Genomic DNA, 13,198 nt, shown 5'->3' with positions numbered 1-13,198 from the left:
ATACATTTAAATATAAAATATAAAGAATTGCGTTATTTAATAAAGATAATTGTGTACAGTAAAATAACATTACAACAAGATTGATCAAAAATTATAGGTACTTGTAGATATATATCATTTCCACGTGTAAACCACGCTCATTAAATTTTTGTAGAAACTACACTTTACAAATATTTTTTATACTGTATATTCAAGAATGTCATTAATTATATTTAATTAATATGATTTTATAAAATTGTACGGTGATAAAATCAGGAATTCAATAGATATAAAAATTTTTGCAAATTATGCTGTATATATCATATTGTTAAAATATTATTTTGGAAAAATTTTTTTTTCACTTCCCTGTATATATTTCAATGAAACAATACAACTAATGATAATAAATCATAAAAACTATATATTTTTTTAATAACATTTTCAAATAACAATTAAATATATTCAATTCTATTGCTACATTTCATATTAATTAATTATCTTTAAAAACATGTAAAATATATAGTGTTTCAAAAACACATGTGATTTAAACGTCAATGAGAATTTACCTTTATTGAAATAAATAAAAGATTTTAACATTATTATTAAAGATTCACGTGTCATACACTTTAAAAGTTATTAGACAGTAGTCCACATGAAAAAGTAAAGAATATCTTTTTATTTCATTGAAATCATTATCCCATAGGCATTTAAAGTATACTAAATTTCTTGATTAATATTTTACATTCAATATATATTTTAAACAAAAATTTTCCGGTAATTTTTAAATTTAAAATATATAATTTATTCAAAAAAGCATATGGAAAATACGTGTCTAATGAAAAAAAAACTAATTATGACCTTGTTTTTACAAGCTTTTCTTTTTAGAATGTCTTATGACATAATTTATTTACAAAAAAAAAAAGTTTTAAATTAATTTGGGTACTTTTTACAAACTTAAAGGGTTGTTTTAAAGTGTGATAAGATATTGAAAAATTTCTTGGAATATTTACAACAAGAAATAGATAATTTATTTACCTGAATAATTATCATTAATTTGTAATAAACTAATTACAAACGTAACTAAAAGTGTAAAGTGGAATTTCTTTAACAGTAACTAAATTTAAATATGTTAGTAAGTGAAGTTAAATTTGATAAATAAGAGAACGAAGATATTTAACAAAAAAATTATTTGGCAGATTATATAAACAATAATAATATTATTCTATTTTCCTATTCAAATTTTTTAGATAATATCAAATAATCAACTCCATCATCTGCACCAGGACAAGTTTCATCTGTTGTATAATTATTTTTATGAAAAAATGCTAAACTTTGTGAATTAAAGGCAAAAACTGTACAGACAACTTTTTTCATATCCAAATTTTTTGCTGTTTTTTCTAACATTGAAAGAAGCAATCCCCCTAATCCCTTATTTTGCATATTTGTTTCAATTTGAATTTCATATAAATATAAAACTGGAAGACCTCCATCAATATCAAAACGATAATGAACATAACCACAATTTTTACCTTCAACTTTAGCAATAACATATCGACTAGTTGTAGCAAAAAGTTCCTGTCTTTTCTGAGTTTCATTCCAACCATCTATTGACATTTGATACATTCCAAACATATTTCTTTTAAATAAATCAAAAACCCATTCTGTATCCTCATCTGATAGATGTGTTGCCCATGGAAATAATAATTCAATTTCCTTATTACATATTGTCATTGGTTTTTCTGGAATTGCATTTGCAGAAGATACAGGATTTTTTAATTTTCCTGCTTTTTTACAAATTTTTTTATATACCTCTGAAGCTTTTGCTTTTCCCATATTGTGTATCTAAAAAATTGTTAAATTTTTATAATTAAAAAAATATTTTTAATTTCAAATACGAAAAAAACAAATTATAATTGTGATTAGAAAATAGTACAACATGAGAACTTTATCAATGTCATAAACCATTAATTAAGTGCCAAAAAAATAAACAATTTAAAGACCCTTCAAAGTACGATAATTTTAAAAATAGTTCTTCTATTTAAATAATTGTTAAAAATTAAAAAAACATAAATATTAAAGTATATCATTTATGAAAACAAATATTATATAATTTAAAAGTTAATTATAATATTTTTCATAAGATAAAAATTAATTGGATAAATAAAATAGATATATGTTAGCTTTCAGACTAATTAAAATTAAAACTTTTAAAAATGCTTTTATATACAAAATATATATATAAATATTACTAAAAAAATTTTTTTCCTAAACATTATTAAAACATAATCTACAAAAGTCAAACTGTAAAGCTTTCTCCACATCCGCAGGTATTCTTAACATTAGGATTTCGGAAAACAAATTCGCTTGTTATACGATTATTAATATAATCCATCTCAGTTCCTAATAATGTAAGTTGTGCTTTAGCATCAATCCATATTTTAACACCATCTTGAATTACTTCTTCATCAAATTTTTCTTTTTTAGAAGCATATTCTAATGTATATGTTAAACCATTGCAACCTCTCTGTTTAACTCCAATTTTTAAACCTTCTGCTTCAGGTCTTTCTGACATAATTTCTTTTATTCTATTTAGTGCTTCATTTGTTAATGTCAAGGCTGCTTTAGTGGGTAAAGTTTTTTTTGGAGATGCTTTTATAACTCGTGCTGATGTCTTCAACAAATTAGAAATAAACATGTATAGAAAGTAGAGAATTATCTAAAAATATTTATAAAAAATGCACTATACTCCTAATTTTATAAAAATCAAATTTTTTAGATAATTAAATAACTAAAAGTAAAATATAAATTGTTAACAATTAAAAAAATAATATGATCTTTATATGGTATTATATTACTTACAAAAGTAGATAAACATTATTATAGAAATTTTTTTTTGTGAATGACGATACACATTATTCCAATTATCTAGTTGAGATAGCTTCTTTATTCACATAAAAAAGTATCTTAAGTATTGTCTGGGATTTCTTACATCTTAATAGTTTTGATATTTTTATAAAAAAAAGTTTACAAAAAAAATTAGATAAAAATTTGCCGTTGATTTAGAGGATTTTGTTAACTATACAAAGCAAATCAAATTTTATCTGTTAAGTTCTATTCATTGAGCAATATTTTGACAAAAAATTGTAGAAAGATTATTTGAATATAATTTTTTGAATAATAAAATTAAAAAATATTATGATAATTCCAAATTTGATTGATTTATGTTTACCTATCATTTAAAATTAAATTCCTTGTATATAATATCATAATTTTATTAAATATAAAAACGTTTATAAAAAAAAAAAATCTTTTATTTATTATTTTAAAAATGTCTAGTTTATAATAATTATTTTTAATTTATAAATAATTACCTTTATATTAAATATATAAAACTAAATAACATTAAATACTATCTTATGCATCTGGTTTATAAAATTCATTGAAAAAGTAATTTTATTTTTTCTTTAATATTTTTTTTTTATTAAATTTTAATACTTCAAAAACAAAATATTTTTAGTCTATATTTTTTACACCTAATTTTTTAATTATTAGGCTATTTTCATACAATAACTGTTATAACTGATAAATAAATAAAACTGAAAAATGTAAAGTTAACCTTGAAGTTTGATTTTGTATTTTGGTCTGTATCAAAAAACAAAATTAATAGTACATTCACTTGTAAACTGTAACAAAAAAAAATAGTGTTATGATGTTTATTTCATAAAAATAAAAATAATTTTTGTTACATACGCTACTACTTTTGTTTCGTGTCGGGAGTTTTGTTAAATTTAGCTCTTTTAGTTTTATTTATATAATATACATTAGTCGTTTTATTTAAGTTTATTTATTTTTTTTTTGTCTAATGAGTGAATCTACTTGTCCACAAACACAAGAATCTACAGAAGAAACTTTCGATAACAAAGGAAACACTCGAAGTGCATCCGATGATTTTTTTGAAAATATAAAATTAGCTCAAGATTCCGTGAATCATATTGATGATTACATTTTATATGGTACAAACTCATTTACAGATTCATATAAAAAAGACATTCAAGATTTAAAGAAAAGATTGAAAACTTATACATTAAAAAACTGGAAAATATCATCTTTAAAAATAACACCATTAAAATGTGCACTTCTTGGATGGGTATCCATTTCTCCAGATTATATTCAATGTGAACAATGTAAAAAATGTATTTCTTTAAAATATATAAATGGAGAAAAGAAAAATTGTTTAACATATAATGGTAATATACAAATTCTTAAAAAAGAATTAAAATTATTACATAAAAATTTTTGTCGTAATCGACTTTTATTTAATTATAATCAATTAGAAAAATGCTACAATATGCTTACACAATATGATATAAAAGAATGTGAAAAATCTTTTAATAAATCTGATAGTATTACATGGGATATAGTTAAAGAAGATTTAAAAACAAATGGTCTCGTTTCAGATTATTTAGCTCAACATGGCTATTACTATGAAAAACAATATGTCAAATGTACAAAGTGTTTTTATGAAATTCACGAAAGTAGAAAAAACTTTATTAATCCAAAAGTTCATCATAAAAGTTGGTGTCCTTTACTATTATTTAACAATACTGTAAATTGTTTAGAGGAATCAAAGAAAAATCCTATTCTTACAATAAACCGTCTTGAAGTTCTTATAAAAGAATTAAAGGATGATACACTAAAAGCAATTGAAGAAAAAAATACTACAAAACCAAAAGAAAAATTTAACAGTAAAATTTTGATTGATTAGATTTTAATTGCTAAAACAAAAATTTTTTGTATACAATAAATATAAAATACATTACAGAAATTTAAACTTTAAATAAGCTTCTTGAAATCTTCATTCGTCATTTTAGCTGGAGACTTTGTAGAGGCTTCTGTTTTGTCTGTATTATTTGAAAATGTACCAACTTCATTATTTGATGTCAATTTTTTTTTCCTTAAAACTCTTGGAATTATTTGTTTAGGTACTAGAAAATCAACTTTCACTGCAGGAGAAGGTTTATTTGATGCCTTAGAACTTTCTTTACCTCTTTTTGGAGGAGGATTAGAGACAAGAACTTCAATCCTACGATTATGAAATGATATTGTACTACCAATTAAAACTGTTTTTTGAATGTCCCCACCTGATGCCAAATCAACATATCCAATTCCTTTTGGTTTATTATTGTTAAATTTTGGTATACGTACTGAAGTGACTTTTACTTTGCATACATCCTCAATAGTTCTTTTTAAAATTTCTTCTGTAACTGAAAAATGTAAATTTTTAATGAATAATGTATTCGACGTGAATTTTTCATCAAGAGTTTTTGTATTATTTATTCCATCAATCTCCATAGTAGATTCAGGTTGCAATGAATCATTACTTGTTGTAGTTGTTTTTTCTCCATCAGTATCTGATTTGGCAGATGATCTTGTAACAACACCAACTTTTTGTGTATTGACAACTGCTGGAGATGCTGTTCTAGCAGGAAGATATGGTATAACAAATCCATCTTTATCTACAGATTTCTCTCGTACAGGAGGGGATGGAGTCGTTCGCTGTAAATGAGGTGGTGAAGCAGATGGTGTTCTTAAAGCTAAAATTTCTTTAGGTTTTGGACGTTCAGGAGATGTTTGTTTAACTCTTTTACCAAATGTTGTTCCATTTCCTTCACTTGTAATTTCAATTTTCTTATTATCATTAACGGCACGTTTTTTTCCTCTTTTACTACGAAAAGTTTTTTGTTGATAACTATTCGCTAACTCCACAGCATCATCCAGTTGATATAAATTTCCTTCTTCTCTTTCAAATTGAACGTAACTTGTACAAATTGTATACATATCATCAACTACATGTTTAAAAGATTCTTTATATAATTCGCGTGCAATTCCAATATCACCATATGCTCTTTCACATGTAATCATTTCCAACCAATTATAAGCATAAGTTTTATGTGGGTATGTTGTAAGAAGATATTTATATTGTTGCCTTCCCGCATCTATATGTTTTGCTTTAGCATAACAAAAGTAAGCAAATTTTCTATGAAATTCTCCATCATTATCAAAATTTTCTCCATAAATTAGATTAAGTTCATTTAATTGTTGTGTAAACATTTCAACAACAATTGTATAATCTAAATCAGATTTTTTATCAACTCTCCTCTTAAGCATATAAACATAAGTACAAAATAATGATATTGCATCATTAGCATTTTTAGGCACCTTCTGCATTTCAATATATTGTGAATCAATGATGTTATCAGAAATACCAATCATTTCCATAATAAGTAATTTTAATTGTAAAAGTGGAACATTCTTAGGACATAATTCTGTTGCAATATTAGACAAACTATAAGCACGTTCTCCAAGATCATAAGTAAGTCCACCTAAATTATACCTTTTAAGATTTGTGAGAAATTTTACCCATAAAGAATCATTATAAGGGTGATACATTAGAATTCTACGAAATAGTCCACAAGCGGCATATGTAAATTCTTTTGTATTTAAGTAGTTAATATAATCATAAAATTCATCTATTGCATAATTACTTTCTGATAACTGTTTTTCATATCTTGATATTTTAGTACATACTTCAGCTTGATCTTCAATAATTTTACTATCTGTATCAATATTCTTGTCATTTGTTTTGTAATACTGTGTAAAAATTTCCATAAATGAATTAACCGATTCATGTATATCACAGAAATTTATATTTCCATTATTTTTAGCAAGTTCATAAACATTGAAAATTTTTTCATATAAAGATACATCTGCACTTTCTTTATCCATCATTAAACAAGAAGCATATGTAGTTAATGCTTGAAAAAAAGGTGATACCATAATAGGATCGAAATAAAAAACATAATTATCATAGAACATATTAAATACCACCGACCCATCAATATAATCAGAATTAGCACCATCAAGAAAACAAAAAATATCTGGATGGTGACAATACAATATAGCCAATTTCATTGCTTCATACAACCGCGAAAGTTCTTGTTTTAATGTACTACCATATGGGTTATTACATCGTTCTATATAATAATCAATTAAACTTTTCCATTCTGAAACTGTTATAAAATTCTTTTCAATGATCTGTCGACATTCTTGGAAAAAAATATCTTCTGTTTTCTCCAGTTCACCAAGTTTTAAAGGATCTTCTTCATAAATTGCCAACCTTTTAGCCAATAAAGAACTCAACATTATTAATTAAAATAATGACATAAAAATTTTAAAAAATACAAAAACAATTAGTGTATATTACTCTAAATATCTAGAATTAAATAAAATTGAATAGATAATTAATTGTTTAAAATAGAAAAAACGCAACAAAAAACAAACAGTATAAAACTAAAAAAGATTGGAAAAAACACAAAAACATTCGTTGTGAGAATATATCAAAAGCCGTGACGCGCATACACAATACTCAAAAATTAAAGAAAATATTATAACATTTTTTATTGCAAATAGGAAAATACAGTGAACTAATGAATATTAATATCCTATCTAATTCTCTTCCACAAAAATTATGCTTTTTTACCTTGTTCTTCAAGTTTTTTCTTAAGTGATTCTGGCATTGCTGGAGGTGGTGGACGTGGGATATCTAATACAACCTTAACAGTATCATAAATGAACCATTGAAGTGCAGTCAAAGTACCAATCATAATAATACGTGGTGTAAGTCCTTTCCAAACACCACCGAATCCAAGTTTCTTAAGAATAGAAACGGCTCCGCCTGAATTGTCTTGATTAAGCTTAGATACAATAGTATCAGCAGGATGAGAAACAATAGCACAGAAGACACCAGCAATGTATCCAGCAACAAATGTAACTGCCAATTGTTCACTTTTATTGCATTCAGATCTTGGTTTTGGAACAACATATTGGTAAATAGCTTCAACAGTGCGTTCGAAACAGGCAAATTTCATCATTGTGTAAGGAATTTGTCTAAGCCAAAGTGGTGGAAGTCCTTTGTAAAATCCTGAAAGACCTTCTTGTTTGTAGATCATAGGAGCACATCCACGAAGAGTAGGTGGAGCACCTGGAGATGTCTGAATACGTACTTTTGTGGCTTCCATTGGAGCAAGAAGAATATCAGCGAAAAATTCAGCAGAAGCTGAAGCAGCAAGATAAAGAGATGTTCTGTAAAGATAGGCGTTTTCTTCTCCAATCATATCTGCATAGACATTCTTGAAAATTTCATAAAATCCAAATTTTCCAAGTCCTTGCATAGAATAACCAACAAGTGTTGGAGCCCATCCTTTAGCAAGAGCACGACCTCCTTCCTCACTAATAGTAGTTTTGAATCCACTAACAATACCTTTATATTTTTCTGGATTAACTTGAATACGACATTTAACTAAATCTAATGGAACAATAAGAGTATGAGTAAGGCCACAAGAAATGGCACCTCCTAATGAACATAATGCATAATATTTGTTACTTCCAAATACAACTTCACCAGATTTTGTTGTTCCTAAAAAAAATATTAAAATAAAAAAAAAAACGATAAGATTATTACCTGTTGTAGCACAGTTTGCGCTGCGAAATGGTGATGAAAAAATATTTTTTTTTACAGCATTTGATAAATCATCAATTTTTCCGCCAATCATATTTGATAAATATGACTGCACTAAAAAATGTTAAAATATTGTTTGAAGATAAAAAGAAACAAAGAATAAAGGTAAATAAAAGGATGAAAGAACAAACTACAACCCTGATTTACAACCCGTTTTGCATACAAATTACTCAATGATCAAGGAAAATATGCAAAAATGGGATTGCGTGGAAAGACGTACTTTTCTCTTTAAGAATCAGCGAAAATGAGGGTCATTCATACATATACAAAATTACCAAGTACGATTGCATAATTTATAATAATGTGGTATATTAAAAAAAAATTTTATAATAATAGATGACAAAAAAAATAGAGGTTAATTTATATAAACGTACAATAAAATTGACATAAAATAATAAATTAGGTTGAAATTTGACTATATGAAATGTGAATTAAATTTAATAATTTTTTTAATCATTCTAATTTCATTGATACTCAAAATGTTAAAAACGTTTTACCTTTGGATATTGTCTTTCATATTTATAGGAAATCATAAAGATAAACCTATGAAATTTATTAGTCAATTAGATTTAACTTGGTTTTTTGTACTATTTTTTGGATTACTTATTTTTATACGTAATTTTTTTATAAATAATAGTACTAAAAAAAACGATAAAATTGAGGAAACTACTATAAGACAATTGTGTAATAAAGGACAAATGTGTATGATTTCAAGAAAGTTAAGTCAAAGTAATATAAATGAAAATAAATGTAGATTTTCTACATTAAAAAAAGGTTTTAATCTATCAGTTAAAGTTAATAATAATTTAAAAAAAGATTATTTTCCAAATTTGAAAATTATTGTTAATAAAAAATCAAATTGCTTTCAAGGTATGTTAATTTTGTAAATTTTGTTTATTAAAAAATTTTACATCTTAGAGCATATAGATAATAATGACATGTCTTTTACTAATATTTTTACCAACTCCAAAACTGATAGTATTTTAATAAATTCAAAAATAAAGGATACATCACATAAAAATATAATTAAGAATAATATATTGCTAAAATCTTCTCGTATATTTGGTATCTATAAATCAAAGAAAATTTTTTATTTAAGAAATAAGTTTATTGCTTCAATTCCAAGGAAATTTTATATATTTATACTTAGAATACTTAAAGGTAATATTTCTAATAGTATGAAGAAAAAAAAATCTAGAAAATATAAACAAGAAAATTATAAAGAAATTGTAACTATGGAAAAAAAAAATTTAAATACCAAACATGATATTAAAAATAGTCATGTTAATGACGTGTCATTTTTTGAAGAAGATAATCTTACAAATAGCAGTACAGAATCTTATGCTGATGTTGATTTTATTGAATCTACCTCAACTAAAAATAATAAGAATAATAATTTTGAGGATAATAGTATTACTAATAATGAAAATTCATTAGATGATAAATGGATAAACTCAAACTATATGTTAAATCTTACATCATTAAGCTACTGGATTTCTACAAAATATAATGAAGCAAACAAAAGTCAACCCTATATATTGAATCTTCAAGGACATATAGAAAGAGATAGAAATGATATTAAGGAAATGTTAGAGGCATCTTCTGATGAAAGTACTACTGATTTATCAACAATTTCTTCTATTGATAGTTGTCGACTTTTAAATCAAAAATCTACTAAAATATTCAAGGTTGAACATAATAAATTGAATAAACCACAGCATTTAAAAAATACTCGAATAGATAATTGTATGGAAAAAGTATCAAACCAAAAGAATATTGATATTGATTTTTTTGATAAAATAAATAATAAATGGAATTTTAATGATGAGAGTACACTTCTTGCTTCTGCATGTTATAAATTTAAAAATTTAGAACTTCCAACATCACGATTAGAGTATATAAAAACTATATCAGAAATTTTAGCAAGAAGAACAGAAAATAATAAAATAAAAATAAATGAATATGCTTTTAAGATATTGGTAAAACAGTTAAATAATCTAATTTTAACTGATTATAGAATTAAAAATAAGTTATTAAAAAAAGATTTTGGAAAGCGTTTAAAAAATATGTGGTCTGCAAAATGTTTCAAAAAAATTTTTTTTAGTAATTATGAAACGTTACTTGTTCTACCATCTAAATATATTAGAAATATACTAAAATCTATGACAAAATCAGAAAGAAAAGCTTTGAAATACTATAAAAATGTTATGAAAAAGAAATTTAAAAATGTTAATAGATATTTAAAATTATCTATAAATCTTTATAATACTTATATTACAATTCATAAAGAAAAACCAATTGAAGAAATGATTTGTGATGGTTTTTATAAATGTCTTGGTATTAAACGCCAACATAATATAGCTGGTTTTTATGAATTAAGAAAAGATCAATTTTCTAAAATAATTGTTTCAATTGTTTCTCATCAATTTTTAAGTTTTCTGCCACTACGACGTTGTGATTTTCAAAAATTTATCAAAAGTAAAAAAATTGACAATATGATAATAAAAATTAATGATGATCTTACAAAATTTTTTTCAAAATTTATTAATTGTGATTCTATACCAGAAATTATTGCTACATTTAATATTCGCTTAATTTCTTGTTTAAATAATTTTTTATTATCAAATCAAATATTAAATGAAGATACCATAATACGAGAAATTTTAAGACGTTCCAATATTATTTTAAAAGTTAATAGATTACCTTTTACACCAAAAAAAAATTTTTCACCATCAAGTATTAAAAAAAGAAAGGCATTACTTTTAAAGAAAGGATATTATGCTTACAAAAAATATAAAGAATTAAAACAAACATTAAAAAGACCAGTTCAAATATTTTGTAATGTATTACCAGATAATGAAGAATATGGAAAAGATAGTTGGTTAGATAGTGAAAAACATGGAAAAAATATAAGTAATATTAATAGTCAAAAAAGTTTTGAATTAAAAGATCAAAAAATTTTTGAAAAAATTGATAGTTCATTTTCAACATTATCTTACAGTTCAAGGAGTACAATGATCTCATCTGATACCAATTCACAAGGAATTCGTTACTTAAATGATGGTGAATTTATTATTAATCCTGAAAGATCTATCTACTCTGTATGTTATAAACGTGATGAATGTAAAAAAAATTGTAATAGTAATCATTATGATAAATTAGAAGGCCAATTATATTCTGTAGCAATTGATGAATGTGATAAATCTGTTATTGAAAGAAATAGTTATACATTATTTAGGCCAGTTTATATTAATGGTGTTGAAGCTGGATATTCAATGCAATCAAAAAAAGGTGATGTTCTTTGTGTTAGAGGAATAACAATAACATTAAATTATTTTATATCACGTGGTCATCAAGTACAAGCTTTTCTTCCATCAATTTATAAACATCACCCAGATAGATGTGATAATTATGATGAATTATTAAGTTTATATGAAATGAATTTAATAGAATTTACCCAAGAATATGGGGCTGATAAGTATGTTGAAGTTAATTGTCAAATATTACAACGTGCTATTGAATTTGGTGGATGTATTGTTGCTAGATCACAAATGCATGTTATCGTTGATGAAAGATCAATTTTTTCAAAAGTTGTTGAAGAAAGGCTATTAATGCCAACATTTTGTGATGAAGATATATTTTTTCCTCTTGATGGACCACTTGGAAGATTAGGTAATAGTTTTAATGATACACTTTTATGTCGAAAATATGAAGAAGATTGGGATCGTGTTCGTTTACAGCAACTACCATTTCGTGATCAAAAAATTTGGTTATTTGCTTTAGCATATCTACTAGAAAGCGGTATGTTTTGTCATTTGTTTATTTTTATTGTTTACTTTATTTTAGATAAATGGTTTCGCCAAGCTGAATTTTTAGAAGGTTATTATGCTAAACCTCTTACATTACCACCTGCTAATGTTAGTAGTTATCTTTTAAATAGCGCAAAGTATTATCAACCTCATCCACCAGAAACATGTACAAAATCTAATAGAGGATATCGTTTAGTAAAATTACAAAAAAAATCTTCAAATGACTATCGTCTTGTTCGAAATCGAATTGTAGCAACAGATATTTGTTTAGAAGAACATCATAAACTTATACAAAACGAAGTTATTGAATTTATGAATGATCCCTTTATTAAGAAATTATTTAAACAGAAGATACTTGACAAGATACCTTTACATATTTTTTCTGAACTAAAAGGATTTCGCCTATTTAAAAAAACAAAAGAAAAAAAGTTACCTTCACAGGAAGAACAACGTTTAAGATCATCTTATGTATTTCATGATGGTGAAAAAAAATCAAAAACTGGTGATAGTATTATGGGCTCAATAGATATGGTAGAATACAATTGGAATTATTTACATGAGTATAAACATCTTTTGAACTTAAATAATTAAAATACCTTTCACTTGTGAGTTGATAATGAATATTTATTAATTCAATTCATTAATATTTTAACCCTTCATTTTTAATTACATTCTCTTTTTGTCGTTTAACTGAGAATCTATCTAGATAAAATAAATTTACACTTTTATTTTTTTTTTTGTTATTATAATTAATTTTAAAATATTATTAAAAGTAACGTTTCAAAATTAAATAAAACAGTTTATTTTGACGTGATTCTATTAATTAGAATAT

The 13,198-nt window shown here is 24.5% G+C and overlaps 6 protein-coding genes across 6 annotated transcripts; 2 read left to right on the top strand and 4 right to left on the bottom strand.

Annotated features, from left to right (window-relative positions):
• Window positions 1-1,209: 1,209 nt before the first annotated feature.
• Window positions 1,210-1,812, bottom strand: SRAE_2000367800 (N-alpha-acetyltransferase 40; the record flags this gene model as incomplete). Its single annotated transcript, XM_024654900.1, has 1 exon — window positions 1,210-1,812. One exon carries the CDS (start codon window positions 1,810-1,812, stop codon window positions 1,210-1,212), a length of 603 nt encoding a protein of 200 aa, XP_024508226.1.
• Window positions 1,813-2,275: 463 nt separating this feature from the next.
• On the bottom strand, window positions 2,276-2,674 carry SRAE_2000367700 (Iron-sulfur cluster assembly 1 homolog, mitochondrial; the record flags this gene model as incomplete). The annotated part of the gene is made up of 1 exon (XM_024654899.1): window positions 2,276-2,674. One exon carries the CDS (start codon window positions 2,672-2,674, stop codon window positions 2,276-2,278), a length of 399 nt encoding a protein of 132 aa, XP_024508225.1.
• A 1,167-nt stretch (window positions 2,675-3,841) lies between these two features.
• SRAE_2000367600 (Zinc finger, C3HC-like domain-containing protein) lies at window positions 3,842-4,744 on the top strand (the record flags this gene model as incomplete). Its single annotated transcript, XM_024654898.1, has 2 exons — window positions 3,842-4,553; window positions 4,599-4,744. 2 exons carry the CDS (start codon window positions 3,842-3,844, stop codon window positions 4,742-4,744), a joined length of 858 nt encoding a protein of 285 aa, XP_024508224.1.
• Window positions 4,745-4,812: 68 nt separating this feature from the next.
• SRAE_2000367500 (Squamous cell carcinoma antigen recognized by T-cells 3) lies at window positions 4,813-7,182 on the bottom strand (the record flags this gene model as incomplete). The annotated part of the gene is made up of 1 exon (XM_024654897.1): window positions 4,813-7,182. The coding sequence occupies one exon, from the start codon at window positions 7,180-7,182 to the stop codon at window positions 4,813-4,815; it is 2,370 nt and encodes a 789-aa protein (XP_024508223.1).
• A 323-nt stretch (window positions 7,183-7,505) lies between these two features.
• SRAE_2000367400 (Phosphate carrier protein, mitochondrial) lies at window positions 7,506-8,591 on the bottom strand (the record flags this gene model as incomplete). The annotated part of the gene is made up of 2 exons (XM_024654896.1): window positions 7,506-8,455; window positions 8,501-8,591. 2 exons carry the CDS (start codon window positions 8,589-8,591, stop codon window positions 7,506-7,508), a joined length of 1,041 nt encoding a protein of 346 aa, XP_024508222.1.
• Window positions 8,592-9,255: 664 nt separating this feature from the next.
• On the top strand, window positions 9,256-12,957 carry SRAE_2000367300 (Ribonuclease Zc3h12a-like domain-containing protein; the record flags this gene model as incomplete). Its single annotated transcript, XM_024654894.1, has 3 exons — window positions 9,256-9,427; window positions 9,485-12,358; window positions 12,404-12,957. 3 exons carry the CDS (start codon window positions 9,256-9,258, stop codon window positions 12,955-12,957), a joined length of 3,600 nt encoding a protein of 1,199 aa, XP_024508221.1.
• Between the last annotated feature and the right edge of the window lie 241 nt (window positions 12,958-13,198).

Source organism: Strongyloides ratti, assembly GCF_001040885.1.
Source record: "Strongyloides ratti genome assembly S_ratti_ED321, chromosome : 2".
NCBI classification, from domain to species: Eukaryota; Metazoa; Nematoda; class Chromadorea; order Rhabditida; family Strongyloididae; genus Strongyloides; species Strongyloides ratti.
This window is presented reverse-complemented; position numbering and strand designations above follow the sequence as displayed.